The following is a 14,509-nucleotide window of genomic DNA, read 5'->3' as shown; positions in this document are numbered from 1 at the left end:
AACAGCTTTTGCAACACAGTTGTTGCTGATTTGCCTTATCCTGTGTAGACAGGCATATTTTAACAGCTGAATGAAGTCTCTCATCTCTTTCTGTTGTCTGGGTCAAGTGACATTTTAACAATTTTCTTTCATTCTATTACCCTAAAACATAGGCCCTTTTGCTTTTAAACAGAGCATGCAAAGCACTCCTTAGTCCGGCCAGGCACTGAAGTTTAACAAGCACTTCTACAGTTTTATAATTAAGTGTATCCTCATTCTTCTCCAAATAAAACATAAAAATACAGTAGCACTTTAACATATTTGGTATGTACTCCAAAGAAAATACTTCTGATGGTGGTAGGAAGCTAACTAGGTCTTCTTTCTCCAATTTACACTTTTCTGATTAAAAACCGACTTTGAAATCTACCCACCCCCCCCCAAGATATTTTAGTTCAACAGGGAAAACTTTAAGGATTAAATTCCCCGAAATGATATGGCCAAGTATATGATTGCCAATCCGTGCAGATACAGAACACTGGTCTAACTCATTCTTTTGTTTTTCAGAGTTTTATAAAAAGGATCAACAAATTAAATAATGCAAGGGCACAGAGAGACAAGAACTCATTAACGAATGAAGAGGGAACAGAACTCCGGCCTCTGTAAGATAAGCGCGCCCATCAGGTATTTGTACCTGGAAAAAGTTTCCTTCTCCTAAGAGCCGTGCGCAGAATAAATGATAGGGCCCAACGTGGACCCTATTCTTCCTGTTTTTGTCCCCACTATTTGACCACATTACAATACTAGAACCATAAAAGTATACAACCTTTTTTGTACCAACAGGGACTGAAAAACCTTTTAACATGTTTATGTGGTCAATTAAAAAGCACATTATGTAAAAACTAATTTAAAGGACAGTTCCTCACTCACAACCAATAAACCTTAGCAAAAATCTCTGGAATGTTGCCCTAGTACAGAGGACTTTTCCCTACTCTTCCACTCCTGGAAGTGTGCTAAATATGTTATAGCTTTTCAAAGTACAATTCTTAGATTTAGGGACAATTAAAACCGAAAGTGTAAAAGGAACTACCACCTGATGGGCGTGGTATAGAACGGGCAGAAGATTAACCAGATGTGAAGAGTTAAATTTTGTTAAAAGTACAAGGCTAAGTCTTACAAATTAGCAAACGTTCTGCAGAAGCGGGTTTTCAACCACAGCCCCACCTGAGATTGCCCGGAGGAAGGTTTAAAGTCCTTCTGCCTGGACCCCATTCCCAGATTTAGATTCAGTGGTGGGTCAGAGGAAAGGGCCACGGTGGGCGTGCACTGGCGGCTTTTCCTTTTTAAAGCTTTAAACAAATAGGAACATCTAGCGTGTTGATTGGCAGCCTCGTTTCAACTAGATAACAGGTAAACTGAATTACTAACTCTCCTAACAGGACGCCCAATCTGGCTTATTTGGCAGGGCAAGCAGTGCAATATAAGGTTTCCCTAAACCCCTCTTCCTGGAGGGCAGGAAACAGCATGCTAGCTCAGGTCCCCTTTAACAATGCAAATTACAACTTTCCTCTTAAACAAGACTATTAGTTGAGCTCTGACAGTCTCCTTTAGGAAAAGGATTTACGACAGAGCAGTTTCTCCGAGGCATTAACCTTAGTCACTGCAGCACGATGAGCAAGTCAACTGTGCTTTTGTGGGTTCATCAAACACCCCTATGTCTGCCTCAGCAAAAAACAAGCAGGCACATTTCACCCCCAAGGCCTAACAGAACCAGTGCTATCAGAGGAAATCACTTGGCTGAGAAAATGTCAAAAAGTGTGTTAGCGATTGAATTTTTTATCATTACAACACTTAGCTGTTTGACCTCCTCTAGATCATAACTGAAGGTTAGGTTTTGCTAACACTTCCTACTATAAATCCTAGTTCATTATCAAACAGCGTGTCCTATTCCTGATCCAGTATGTTTCTTAATATTTATTCACGCTAGAATATGAATATAAAATCGCTCCACCCCATCCCCACCAATGTTCCCCAAGATGATTTTCAGATTATTCCAAGTTGGATTTAGAATGAACTGGAGGCAGATGAGTCACAATGGAATAAGCAAAGGTCAGATGATAGTCTGAATCCCGGCTGGCATTTCCTGTGTGCGATGGGCAGGTCCCTTCGTTTTTCTAAGCCTCCCTCTCAAGTACTCAGTGCATTGGTGTAGAGATTCAGTAAAGAAACGTTCAAGTATCTTATAACAGTACCTGGGAAAGAATACTTAAAAAAAAAAATCTGACTCTACCCATCTGGAAGTTAGCCAGAAAATAATCAGCCTGTGGCTCGTAGGAATGTTCAAAAAAAATATTTATTTATAAAAAATACAATGGGATAAGTTTATGCTGAGAAATGCAGCAATAAATACAGTGGAAGAAAACAGAGCAACTCTACATCGATACATTGGCACAAACAGGAAGAGCAAACGCACCCCCCAGACCTCGATGTCTGCAGGCCAGCTTTGTACATGCTCCTTTCGAAACACCACTCGGAAAAGATCTTGTCGGCTTAGGTAAGAATGAGTACACATATAATCACAAATGCACACTGATCAGGACTTTATTTAAAAATTAGCAAACAATACTGTAGAAACATTGATATATAAATTTCTAAAATGCTGCATCTTAAATTTAGTTGGCAAAGACCACATTTAGCTATAAGCATGAGTTTAGTCTTCCATGGAGAAACCAGACACTAAACTGTAAAAAAAAAAAAAAAAAGCTTCCTATCGTCTGAAAATACCAATTTAAGTAGAGGATTGTAAAAATGCATAGATCTTTAATAAAAGAATTGACTGTACAAGAGTACTCCCCTTTCACAGTATTCCTTTTTACTTCATATGTGAGTTATTGGTTATGCTGTAGGATTTAACTGTTACAGCACTAAAAGGCAACTATTTAGGGAAGAGGCAGAAAAAGGAAAAAGGAATGTATGTAAGGCAGTATTTCCTTTAGGTACAATAAGCATAATAGTGTTTTAGGAAGACAAGATAAAAATTACTCAAGGCTAGCTTGGTTCTCACTGAATAAAAACAACGGGCTAAATACTGAGCTCCTCTGTGAATCTAATAATCAATGCCTTGGTCTCCATATTGGTAATCTCTGGGGTAGTCATCTTGGTACTCGCCATGATATTCATCTGGGTATTCTGCCTGATAATCACTATCACTGATTTCCGACCCATTTGTTCCGGTTCCTTGGCTTCCATTGTGAATGACAGGTTCTGTGGGAGCAGCACAGTATTTGGGATCATATACTTGCCGCCCAAGCCCATACACACTCATTCCTTTCTGGGAAGCGACTTTGTTGGTACCCATCTGTAGAGAAATTGTCGAGTTGTCCACGGGTTGTAATGTTAGCTTCTGATCGTAGATGTCTCTTCGGGTACCCGGTGCTAACATCCCCGCCTGGTATTAAAACATAGTATAAAAGTTAAAACAGCAGCTAAAATCTATTCTTGTTCCTTGTATTTTATAAATTATGAAATTCCCATCGAATGTGAACACTAATAACTTTCATTCGGTTCAGGGGTAAAGCTAGCTTACCAAAATATCCTGATGCTGATTCTCTTACAAAGCAATATTCACTGGCTTTCGAGCTAAGGTCAGCCCTTACTTCAAATCCTTGCTCTGCTATAAAATTGCTATGTGGCCTCAGACAAGTTAACTTACTTTTAGTTTTAGGTTTCTCATATGCAAAATGGAGACAATACTACCTACTTTGGAATAAGAAGATTGGACATAACAAATATAAAAACAAAGCATAATGCTGGCATACCTGAAAGCTACATCTGAGTACCTAGTATGACCATACACGCTATCCAGGTTACCAGTTTCAAAAGTCTGTAATACATTCAACAAAAATTATGCTGAGCAGTCCTTAAGGACTTGAATCTTTCGGAAGGCTCTGAGACACCAAAAAGCCAGCTACTTCAGAACAACTACTCCCACTCCCCTCCTTTTCAGGGTACTGTAACTCACCTCATTTCTCCACTTATGCCAAGCACATGCTTTCAGATTTAATCGGTAAAAAAGCAAACCTGAGTGGCAGCTCTGAGACACTGCCCCGTGTGGCAGGACATATTCCATAAAGGGCACCACCACCACACCTCATGAGGTCATGATGAAAAGCTTTTTCAAACTTTACCCCCACTCCTGTTGGATGTAAGACATGTCCCGCTCTGATATGGTTATGTGCACACCGCCTTGCGAGGTGCTGGTGATCTATTTATTCTTCACAGGAAATACTTCCATCTCGTGTCGTGGTAGAATACTAGCATTCTCACCATGCTGTATTTCCATCTCCTTAGATTCACACATTTTCCATGATGCTAGCTAGAGCTCTTTGTAAAACACCAGATAATTTTACCCACCAAATTAGTTGAGGGCTTCTTTAAAAGAAGCATCAGAATGAGCAATTCACTTGGATTTGGAACAAGAACACTGTAATAAACATATCTTTTTCTTCTGGTTAGGTAGAAAGGCCAGCTGTTCTAACTGCCAATAACAGCCATGGGCCACACCATACTTGTGTGGCTACAGAAAAGGCCCTTTGATTCTTTTGCTTTCTCAGCAAATCTTACTTTCCTGAAGGCGCATATATATATATATATATATATCGTACAAAAAATAACCGCTTTGGACTCAGTTAATAAGAATAAGGTAAGTGTGAATTTAAATAGCCCTTTTGTACTCTTTGAAACAAGTACAAAAAGGGATTGCTTACCTGGCTGGCTCCTTTGTTGGTGCCCATCTGCAGACTAATCGTGGTCTGATCAAAAGGTTTGTCAGTTTGCATTTTGGGATCATAAAGATGCCTCCTAGTCCCATAGGCTGTCATACCTGCTTGGCTGGCGCATTTGTTGGTTCCCATCTTTTAAGTTAAAAATAAAATCACTAATTATCAGAAGTCACCAATATATATGACACAAACAAAACTTTCTGTTCTACTGAAGAGATTTCTTAGAAGGGACGCAATTGACAAGCCCCTTCCAATGCTGAGGTTGCAGTCAACTAGATACAAAATCTACGCTTTTACAAATAAATTTCAAGGTGCTCACTTTAAAAAGAAAAATTTCAAAAGCTTCACTGGATATAAAGCCTCACAACATAATTCATCAGATACAAACATGCACATAGAAAGAGAAGGACAGACACGAAAAGTTATTACAGTGGCAGAATGATGAATAATTTCCTCTCCAACTCTTTCCTCTACCCTCTTTAGCACAAATAACCAAATTTATGGGTACCTGCTTCAGCCATTTAAAGGGACAGAGCAATCTTTGGCTAAACAACATGCTTTTCTACTCCAAACATGTTTTGCATAAAATGTGACAGTAAATGCCAGGTGTCTTCTATGGCAGCTTAGCAAGGGCTTAAGTTTCATTAAAATCACCAACATTTTCATGGGAAAAGAACCACATTTTATTCCTCTAGTTCTCATGTCACTAGACAGAGTCAGAGAGGGGCAGAATGGCGAATCTGAACTTAGCAATATTCAGAGGAATAATAATTAACTTTCATTCCCCACTGAGAATAACACGGCTTCAGGACCAACCAGTACACCTTGTTCTTCTACTGGTTGGGGACACATTTCTACTGCTGGTCTTTTTTCCTTATAAAACAAGATTAAAGGAAAACTTTATTACTACAAGTCAAACCTGTCACTGGAGAAGATAAAAAAAGCACATATAAGCAAAAAGGAAGGGAGGGGGAAAAAATCATTGAAATCCTACCATTTAGACATTCATTGTAAAGATTTGTGTATAACCATCTAGCCTTTTTTTTTTGCGGTACACGGGCCTCTCACTGTCGTGGCCTCTCCCGCTGAGGAGCACAGGCTCCGGACGCACAGGCTCAGCGGCCATGGCTCACGGGCCCAGCCGCTCCGCGGCATGTGGGATCTTCCCGGACCAGGGCACGAACCCGTGTCCCCTGCATCGGCAGGCGGACTCTCAACCACTGCGCCACCAGGGAAGCCCAACCATCTAGCTTTTTTAGCTTATGTTTCTGTGTACATATCCAGATACACATACATATACATACAAAAATATGCATGTTCATTTAAAAAATAAAATTGGGATCACACTGACTATATAGTATTGGGTTGGCCAAGAAGTTCATTTGGGTTTTTCGTAACATCTTCTGAAAAACCCCAAACAAACTTCTTAGCCAACCCAATATTTTATGACCTGATTTGTCTTCCTTAATCTTTGAACTCTTGTATATCATTTTCTCCATTACTAGTTCCTTTTATGGAGCTCTCACAATTTAAACAACTGATTACTGTCTGGAAATTCCGGTTTCCAATTTCTCGCCGCTGACATGATTTTGTACTGTATAAAAATAAATCCACATGTCAATTATACCCCGATAAAGCTGAAATAAATAAATAAACCCAACTCATGTAGACTCAGTCAACAGTGAGGCATTGTATCCAGCAGGTATCAGACAGTAAAGCCCTTAGCATATTAGGCATTTAGCAGTGGTGTTTTTGTGACACTCTGCAGGGGAACAACACGAAGGGAAAAAAATAACTGAACAAAGTATTCCGCAGGACTGATAAATCATGCTTTACTAGGGTAAAAAAATGGTATTGAGGTTTTCTAAAATTGCTTCATTTGGTCAATAACATTTAGGAATTTATAAAGTACATTTTCTTAAAAAAATAGGACAATGTAATTAGGAAAAAAAATCATTTCCTGGAGAAACAATTACTAAGTCAGACGGCACGCCTGAGGCTTCTAAAACCATCATCGTCTCATGGGTTTTAAATGGACATAAATTGTATAAACCACAGATCCATCCCAAAATATACACTATAGTATATCTATCTGTTCCTTACTTATGAGAGATGCTTTGCATGGTAAGAATTAATGACACTGAATAAGTAACTGATATGCAATACATTACTTACCTGCAAACCAATTACACTTTGGCCAGCTTTTAATTTTCCTTCATCAAAACGTCTTGTTTGTTTTTCTGCATACTTAACTCCAATGTCAATGGTTGTATGGAATCCTTTTGTTTTAGCCTAGACGGAAATATACACACTAACTAGTGATTCTGCCAACAGAGTTTTACAGAAGGAACAACAAAGAAATGATACTGTCCATAGATGAAGGTTTCATTTAAGACCCAAGCTAGGGGTAAAAACACATCTAAAGCCATTCAAAAACACCCCAGACCTCTGAAATGTGAGTATTCTGATTAAGCTATCCAGTACTAGGCAGCAGATGTCAGCAGCCTTTCCACAAAGCTAATAATTACGGAAGAGACAGGCTCCTCCCTGCCTAGTCTGAACTCCTATGAGAGCAAAGATGCAATTAATCACCAACACAGTGGGGAATTTTTTAACCAGTCATTAAAGACATATACGTACCAGACCTGCTAGGGCCACCAGCGTAGTCTGAACCTGGGTCATGTTTCCATTCTCAAAAAGATCATTTGCTTCAAATATGTCATGTGGCTTCATACCATAAGCCTGAATAGCTTTGATAAAGTTGCCAATATTCTCCAACTATAAAGAAAAAAAAGCATACAACTTTTGGAGCTAAATACTGACATTCATATTATCTAAGAATTCTAAGGCTTTATGACTGGGTACAAGATGCCAGGCAGAAAGCTCCTTGGCAAGGATTCTCAACCAGATACACGGTGTGTGTAGCGCTCTCTGGAAAAGGAAGAGTATTTTCATAGTTGGTCACGTAATGGTCTTTTTAATATTTTTAAGCAGTCAAGTTTTTTCAGTTCTTTAAAGTCAAGATCTTCCTTGCATGTTTTAAAGAATTCTGTGTCTGACCTATCCAGGGCTGGAATTTTCTCTGTCAAAAGGTACAAAATTAATGCACAATTTATTATGTTTAAATTTTAATTAAAAAAATGTGTGGTTACTAAATGTTTATCCTCATAACTCAAAGCATATGCTCAAGACAAAATATCCAATTTTACTTATCATACACATTCATGAACTAAGACTGTGCTCAATACAGTGCTCTACAGTCAACCCTTAGTTGTTGTTAAATTCCTTGCTTTTTCCTTCATTTATCCTATGTCCTAGGACCCAGACCATAGGTTGTATTTCTCTGTGTAAGCTGTGTCAAATCCTCTCTGAGAGTACACAGACTAAATACATAATAAGAAAACTTCTAAGCTAAACATCTAATAATCACAGAACTAATTGTAAGTAATTACGGAAACATTAAAAATAACATTGTAAAAAACAACATAGTCATGTGCACAAATTTCTGCTAAAATGTCTGTTTTAAAATTGTTATCAAGTTCTCACTGCATAAAGAGTAACCGACTGGAATCAGGGGTTGCTGGTTTGGCTGTTACCTGAGGCCAGTTTAATGAGGACTCGTTGACCTTCTTCACTGAGCCTGGCTGTAGCTTGTTTATGAGTCTGAAAAGAAAAGCATAAGTGATACCATATTTATTGGAACAACAAACAAGGACTGGAATGTAAAGTTGGTTCTTCTGACATCAGTAAAGGAAAGCATTAAAAACATGTGCAGAATATCAAGGTCTGACACCCTGGACTGGCAAGGTGGGCAAGACAGAGGCCTGTGGAAAGGACTGGAAGAGTGGCCACATCAGGACCAAAACTCACTCGCAGAGGATTATGCCATCTTTTAGGCCCAGCTGAAAGTTGGTGCCAATGCTCATGCCGGTCACCTCTTCTATCCAATTGCGAAGATCTTCTTCTGCCTGATGATCATACTTGGAAGCAATCTGAAATACAAGTTAACTAACTTTAGAAGTTTCACTAAAGCACCCGGAACTGCTGGCTTCTTCTGGTTTAATGATCCATTAAGACCACAGCTGTGACCTGCAGTAAATTACACTCATTGGAGTTCACTGGCGAACCTAACCATTACAGCTTCAGTAACTAATAAACGTTTTTGGTTAAGGAGGTGTCATACACATTTTGAGCAACACATGGAGGGAAGCTGGGACTAAGGGGGAGAAAATATGGATCAAGATAAAACAGATTCCCATTCATGACAGGAAGTGACAGGGGCTAATAGTGCATTACAATATGGCAGCAGCCACAGGAAACGTTAAAGATTAAGTCATCAGTTACCACATTCCAAAAAAGAGTGAGAGGGAGTGAGACTGGCAGGTTCCTGATACATCCAACTATTTTACACAGTATTGCAATACCTACCAGTCTAGTAGTTTTGTTGCCTGGAAAGCTCTGGTGTTTCTATGCCTTCTATTCAGCCAAATACACACTGCACCCTACACGCGCACACACACACACACACACACACACACACACACACACACACACGCTTTCCTTGTAATAATTATTGTACTTACACTAGAATACTGAAATTCTGCTTATGTATAGTCTGTGTCATATTAGACTCCTCACAGGAAGGAAAAGCATTTGATTCACTTTTGGACCCTTAGCACCTACCCAGCATTGCATCCAACACCCAAACATTTAATAAAATTAAAAGTTGTTAACGCTTTACTTACAGAATTCTACGATAAAGGCAACATTACCAACACAGATGCTTTACTATCATACATGCTAAAACTACCTGCTAAACACAGGTTTTGAAAGATCCCTTCATAATAAGACCATAAACCTCAATTAAAAAATAATAATACAATTTAAGTACTGTTAAAGATCACACGCTCAAGTTCTTATGCTATTCCTCGTCCCAGGGTCAGTCCTTATCAATCAGAGTTATTAAGGAGAAGAACACACCTGGGAAGAAGGAAAGATTATGTGTCATTTTTCTTCTCATTAGCACAGGTGAAAGTGCCAACAAGCCACAGACAATGCCCAGGGGGACGGTAATGACTGTGAGCTTAGGAGTCAGCTGCAGGGTGGCAGCGTTGCTGGAAATGGAAATAATCAGTAGAAATGTTTGCTTCTGTAACACACGATTAGGTTTAATTACCGAAAGGAATGAGATGGCATGAGGACATTTTCGTCATGGAGAGGCCCTCCAAGTTCCAGTCTACCCCAGTCACAGAGGAAACCTTCCCCCTGCCTCCCACCAAGTGTGGAGGAGGGGCCTCTGCTTCACCAGAGGGCAAATGACTTCACTAAGTGCTGTGTCATTTAAGGAGACAGCAAGTCCTCACCGTGTGCACTGCTTTCCAAGTTAGAGAAATGGCTCTACACCTCTGAAGAATAATGGATAATTTATTTAAGCTGTAGATTTACTTAACCAGCATCACAAATGGAAATTCAATGCGTTTATATTTTCATGTTAAGATAACTAACACTGTGCAATGTTTCCCGGATCAAGTTTTGGCTTGGAGGTTAGTTTATGAGAGAGATCAGGCAAAATGTTAATGTGTTAACTTCCTGCTCCGGGGACCCCCAACCCCTAAAAATCGCACATCTATTCTGACTTCCTGCCAGTCTGAGTTACACTGGCATCTGGATGTGTGGACAGGGAAGGAGGAGGTAGTGATGCGCAAAGCTTCTGCCACAGGGACTCACAGCCTCTGGTGCACAGGAGGGAGCCATCGTTCCTATTACATCCCAGACAACAGTCCTGGATAATGTACCTCCTCAACACATCAAACGCATCCACTTACATACGGCACCTTTAGAAAACGGATAAATAATACATTAGAAAAATTTTAAGACGGCTATATTTTCACACTGGAGTCTTGTTCTAGGTGGCTAGAAAAAGAAATTCTCTCTATATGAATGTGGGGGTAGGGGGAAACAGAAAGGCACAGGCAAGGAAGAAAAGTAGGAAGTAGTACTCCTTAAGCATCAGCTATGAAAAGCAATATCTAAGAGTGAGTTGAATTTTTTCCGAAAGCAAAGCACTCTCAACTAGGAGATGCATTTCAATAAATCTAAAGAAACACAATATGCTAGGGTAGGAGGGGCTCTGCCTTGGCTAGAGCCTGGCTCCCCCCATCTTGCCATGGGACACTGGTTCACTCGTCTCACTTCCGAACCTGTTCCTGTCTGTACGACAGGAAGGCTGGCTGAATAAGGGCACTAGGTCTCCTCGCATTCTAAGCTGTGTGTTAAATAACTTGGTCAATCAGCAAAAATTGTGAAGAAATTCTTTCTCTTCATTTTTTCAAATGTAGAGTTGGAAGTTATGTTGGAGGAGTTTTGTCTTTCTTGGGGGGGGTGTTGGTTAGTGGTGGTGGTAATTCTCAACCATTTTTATTTTTTTATTTTTATTATTTTTATTTATTTTTATTCAACCAAAAAAGCATAAAAGCGTATTTATGTTTCCTTTGTTCAAAATGTTTCTGACAGGTTCGGTGCCGCGCCCCAAACCACGGAGTGATTACAGATCTAACATGAAATATCCAAGTAGGAACGCCAGGGAGAATTTTCATCTTCTCTGTTCACTGTTCTAATCAAGGGAATGATGAAAGAAAAATCAAGGGCTGGACTCAGATGAACCCAGGTTCAAACCCTGACTCTGACTAGTTATATGTGGGGCTCTGGGTGGCTCACTGACTCCGTCTCTGGGACTTAATGTAATAGCACATGCACAGAAAAAATTCGTAAGCACGTACATGCAAAGCCAAGAGACCAGGTGGTAAACTAAAAATGAAAACTAGGTATGCTTCCACATCATATTGGTTTTGACTTAGAGTTTTCCTTTAAGTGAAGGAGCAGCAAGGATTTTTCTACCCAAATACTGCTAATAAGTGAGCTTTCTGAAGTCACGTCAGCTAAACAGAATTCAAGATTTAGGAATGTGTCCTTTTTTAAAAATTTATTTATTTATTTGTTTTTTTCGGTACGCGGGCCTCTCACTGTTGTGGCCTCTCCCGTTGCGGAGCACAGGCTCCGGACGCGCAGGCCCAGCGGCCATGGCTCACGGGCCCAGCCGCTCCGCGGCATGTGGGATCTTCCCGGACCGGGGCACGAACCCGTGTCCCCTGCATCGGCAGGCAGACTCTCAACCACTGCGCCACCCGGGAAGCCCGTCCTTTTTTTTTTTTTTTAAGTTCAAAATTAAAAAAGAAAAAATTCTTCAAAATCATCTAGGGAAAAAAATCTATTTCAAGTTGTCTCTTGGCTTCTGGCCTGCAGCTCTGCTCCATAGGATACAGAAATCATAAGTTTCCTTTAGATGCATACTAGAATACAACCCAAGCTAACATAATTATATTCTTTAACTACACAGGTTATTTTTAAATTGTTTGTTATACACATCTTTTAAAATCAAGGGACTGAGAGCAATTAAAAATAAATGTAAGCTTCGGCCAATAAACTTTATTTACTATTTTCATCTAAAAAGCCTTAATTACTGAACATCAGGCAGGAAGTAAATGCAGGTATTTCCTCCTCAGAACAAGAAAGTTAGCTTCAAAAATTACTTAATCTTATCTCATTAACACCGCATGGAAATTTCACTCCAGTCTGTTTAAAAATCACTCCTCCAAGTTGTTTATAAACATTCACTTCTTTACTATTCTTTAAGATTTATTTTATTTGACCTTCCTAAGTGGATTTCAGAATTTCTGCCTGATGCGTTCAAGTCCACAGCAGCCCCTTCCTCCTCACATGGCCCTGCCTCCTTGCCTAATCACCCACGAATTCTCTGCAGCGGGGCCTCCCAACTCTTCTCACATCAAGACACACTTGCAAATGACTTTTGTATGGTCACTGAGAACACCTGCTAGAGGCTTTTCACTAAAGCTCACCAAACGCCTCCCCCCCCACCAATACAATAAAAAAGCAAAGAAATGAAGACTAAGAAAAAAGCCTCTAGGGCATCTGATGGGATTGACCATCTCCTGCCATCCAGTGCTTCTGAGCCAGGGCCCATGCCCAGAGGGGCTGCAGCCTCTGCTCGTCCCTGCATTCTCCTCAGAGCAGCTAAGAGCACCAGTCTGGAGTCACCCTCCAGTACAAAGGCCTTTCTTCTGGATTTCTAAAATAGCACTTGTTTATTTTTATTTATTTTTTTAGGCCACCTGTTGAGGACCTCTTTTTTTTTTTTAATAAATTTATTTATTTTATTTATTTTTGGCTGCGTTGGCTCTTCGTTGCTGCGTGTGGGCTTTCTCTAGTTGCGGTGAGCGGGGGCTACTCTTTGTTGCGGCGCGCGGGCTTCTCACTGCGGTGGCTTCTCTTGTTGCGGAGCATGGGCTTTAGGCATGTGGGCTTCAGTAGTTGTGGCACGTGGGCTTCAGCAGCTGTGGCTCGCGGGCTCTAGAGCGCAGGCTCAGTAGTTGTGGCACACGGGCTCAGTTGCTCTGCAACATGTGGGGTCTTCCTGGACCAGGGCTCGAACCCGTGTCCCCTGCATTGGCAGGTGGACTCTCAACCACTGTGCCACCAGGGAAGTCCCATAGCACTTGTTTTTAAAAAATTAAACAGGTATAAGTATGTAGAGCACGTGTTCTCAGTGGGTGTGATACTGCCCCCCAAGGGAGTGAAGACCACCTTAGATATTACAATAATTTGTGACCCTCCCCAACAAACTCTGTTCCTTTGTTTTAAATTTGGTGGAAGTCGGGAGGCAATTAGGAAAAACGTCTAAAAAACGGCTCTTTGGGAAAGAGATGCGGAAAACAAAGTTGCGAAACACTAGACAGAGCAAAAAAGCACAGGTCTCTCTTCACCCCTCCTCCAAATCCTACTCCCTTTCCCACCTCCCCAGAAGTAAGCTCCTTCCTGTCTGCTAAGTCTTCTTCCAGACCACATGCACATGTCTTACAGTGAATCGTGTACAAAACAGCACTAGAAAAAGATCCCCTTGAACAACACAAGCCCTGAGGGCCTAAACTTCCTAGCAGTAAAGGGAGACACTAGATCAGATAAAAGCCCGCTCCTTCTGGCTGTTAAGAATTGCCCAGCCCTGCCTGGCGCTGAGGTCTGAGAAGTTTCCCTCGCAGAATCCCTAAGAGGGGATACTGAGTAATGAGGGAAACCGAGCTTCAAAAACATCTCCACAGACTGACCCAGTGTGCTGTTCCACACTGTTCTATGGAGCATTCGGCCAAGACGCGATTTAGTAGAGAGAGGGGGCTGTACCTGGCATGAGGCTGAGTGATGATCACATATGTACGAGAACTGTCTGACAGCTGGCTTACACCCAGGATATTGTAGAGTCTGCTAAGGAATTAAGACATGTCTTTCCTCTATATTCCTTCCCACAATACATTATTATCCCAGCAGTCGTTAAAACCTGAAGCAGACAGACAGGTTACTGTCTCTGGTGGTTACAAGAGTGTCCCCCAAATGTCAGTCGTGCCTGAACTCTCACTAGATGCCATTCTGAGCCACCAGAATAATCCAGCATTACCCCAAACTCTCTGAGTAAAATCATATTCAGTGTCAGCTTCCCTCTCTTTCAAGTGATCCTTGTGTGTCTTGGTTTCTTCCTTCAACTTCTTTCTGCATTACTCCTTCCTTTTGTCCTTCATTCAAATGGCCACTTTGTAACAAGCATGGTTCAAAGGCAAAGTCTCTGTCCTAAAGGCTGACATTCTAGTGGAAAGAGACAAATATTAAATAAGGTGTGTTATTTGTCA

The 14,509-nt window shown here is 40.7% G+C and overlaps 3 protein-coding genes across 10 annotated transcripts in view; 1 reads left to right on the top strand and 2 right to left on the bottom strand.

Annotated features, from left to right (window-relative positions):
* The window catches only part of SLC44A3 (solute carrier family 44 member 3), a 101,427-nt gene extending 89,161 nt beyond the window's left edge, over positions 1–12,266 (top strand). For 6 of the 7 annotated variants that reach the window (XM_004263048.4, XM_004263047.3, XM_033433196.2 and 3 more), the window contains one exon: positions 544–4,631. In XM_004263048.4, coding sequence (XP_004263096.1) covers positions 544–642 — 99 coding nt within the window. In that variant the 3' untranslated portion in view covers positions 643–4,631. Of the gene's footprint in view, positions 1–543; positions 4,632–11,270 lie in introns of those variants that run through there. The other variant, XM_004263050.4, reaches the window with a different exon arrangement.
* The window catches only part of ALG14 (ALG14 UDP-N-acetylglucosaminyltransferase subunit), a 244,741-nt gene that overhangs the window by 51,261 nt on the left and 178,971 nt on the right, over positions 1–14,509 (bottom strand). The window lies entirely within an intron of this gene.
* The window catches only part of CNN3 (calponin 3), a 31,595-nt gene continuing 19,397 nt past the window's right edge, over positions 2,312–14,509 (bottom strand). Inside the window, exons 2-7 of one of the 2 annotated variants that reach the window (XM_004286733.4) lie at positions 8,628–8,749; positions 8,354–8,420; positions 7,398–7,535; positions 6,933–7,049; positions 4,743–4,889; positions 2,312–3,424 (exon numbers count right to left, since the gene is read on the bottom strand). In XM_004286733.4, coding sequence (XP_004286781.4) covers positions 3,083–3,424; positions 4,743–4,889; positions 6,933–7,049; positions 7,398–7,535; positions 8,354–8,420; positions 8,628–8,749 — 933 coding nt within the window. In that variant the 3' untranslated portion in view covers positions 2,312–3,082. The remainder of the gene's footprint in view (positions 3,425–4,742; positions 4,890–6,932; positions 7,050–7,397; positions 7,536–8,353; positions 8,421–8,627; positions 8,750–14,509) is intronic. The other variant, XM_049714801.1, reaches the window with a different exon arrangement.

This window comes from Orcinus orca, chromosome 1, assembly GCF_937001465.1.
Source record: "Orcinus orca chromosome 1, mOrcOrc1.1, whole genome shotgun sequence".
NCBI classification, from domain to species: domain Eukaryota; kingdom Metazoa; phylum Chordata; class Mammalia; order Artiodactyla; family Delphinidae; genus Orcinus; species Orcinus orca.
The sequence above is the reverse complement of the archived record's forward strand: the minus strand, read 5'-3'. Positions and strand labels throughout refer to the sequence as shown.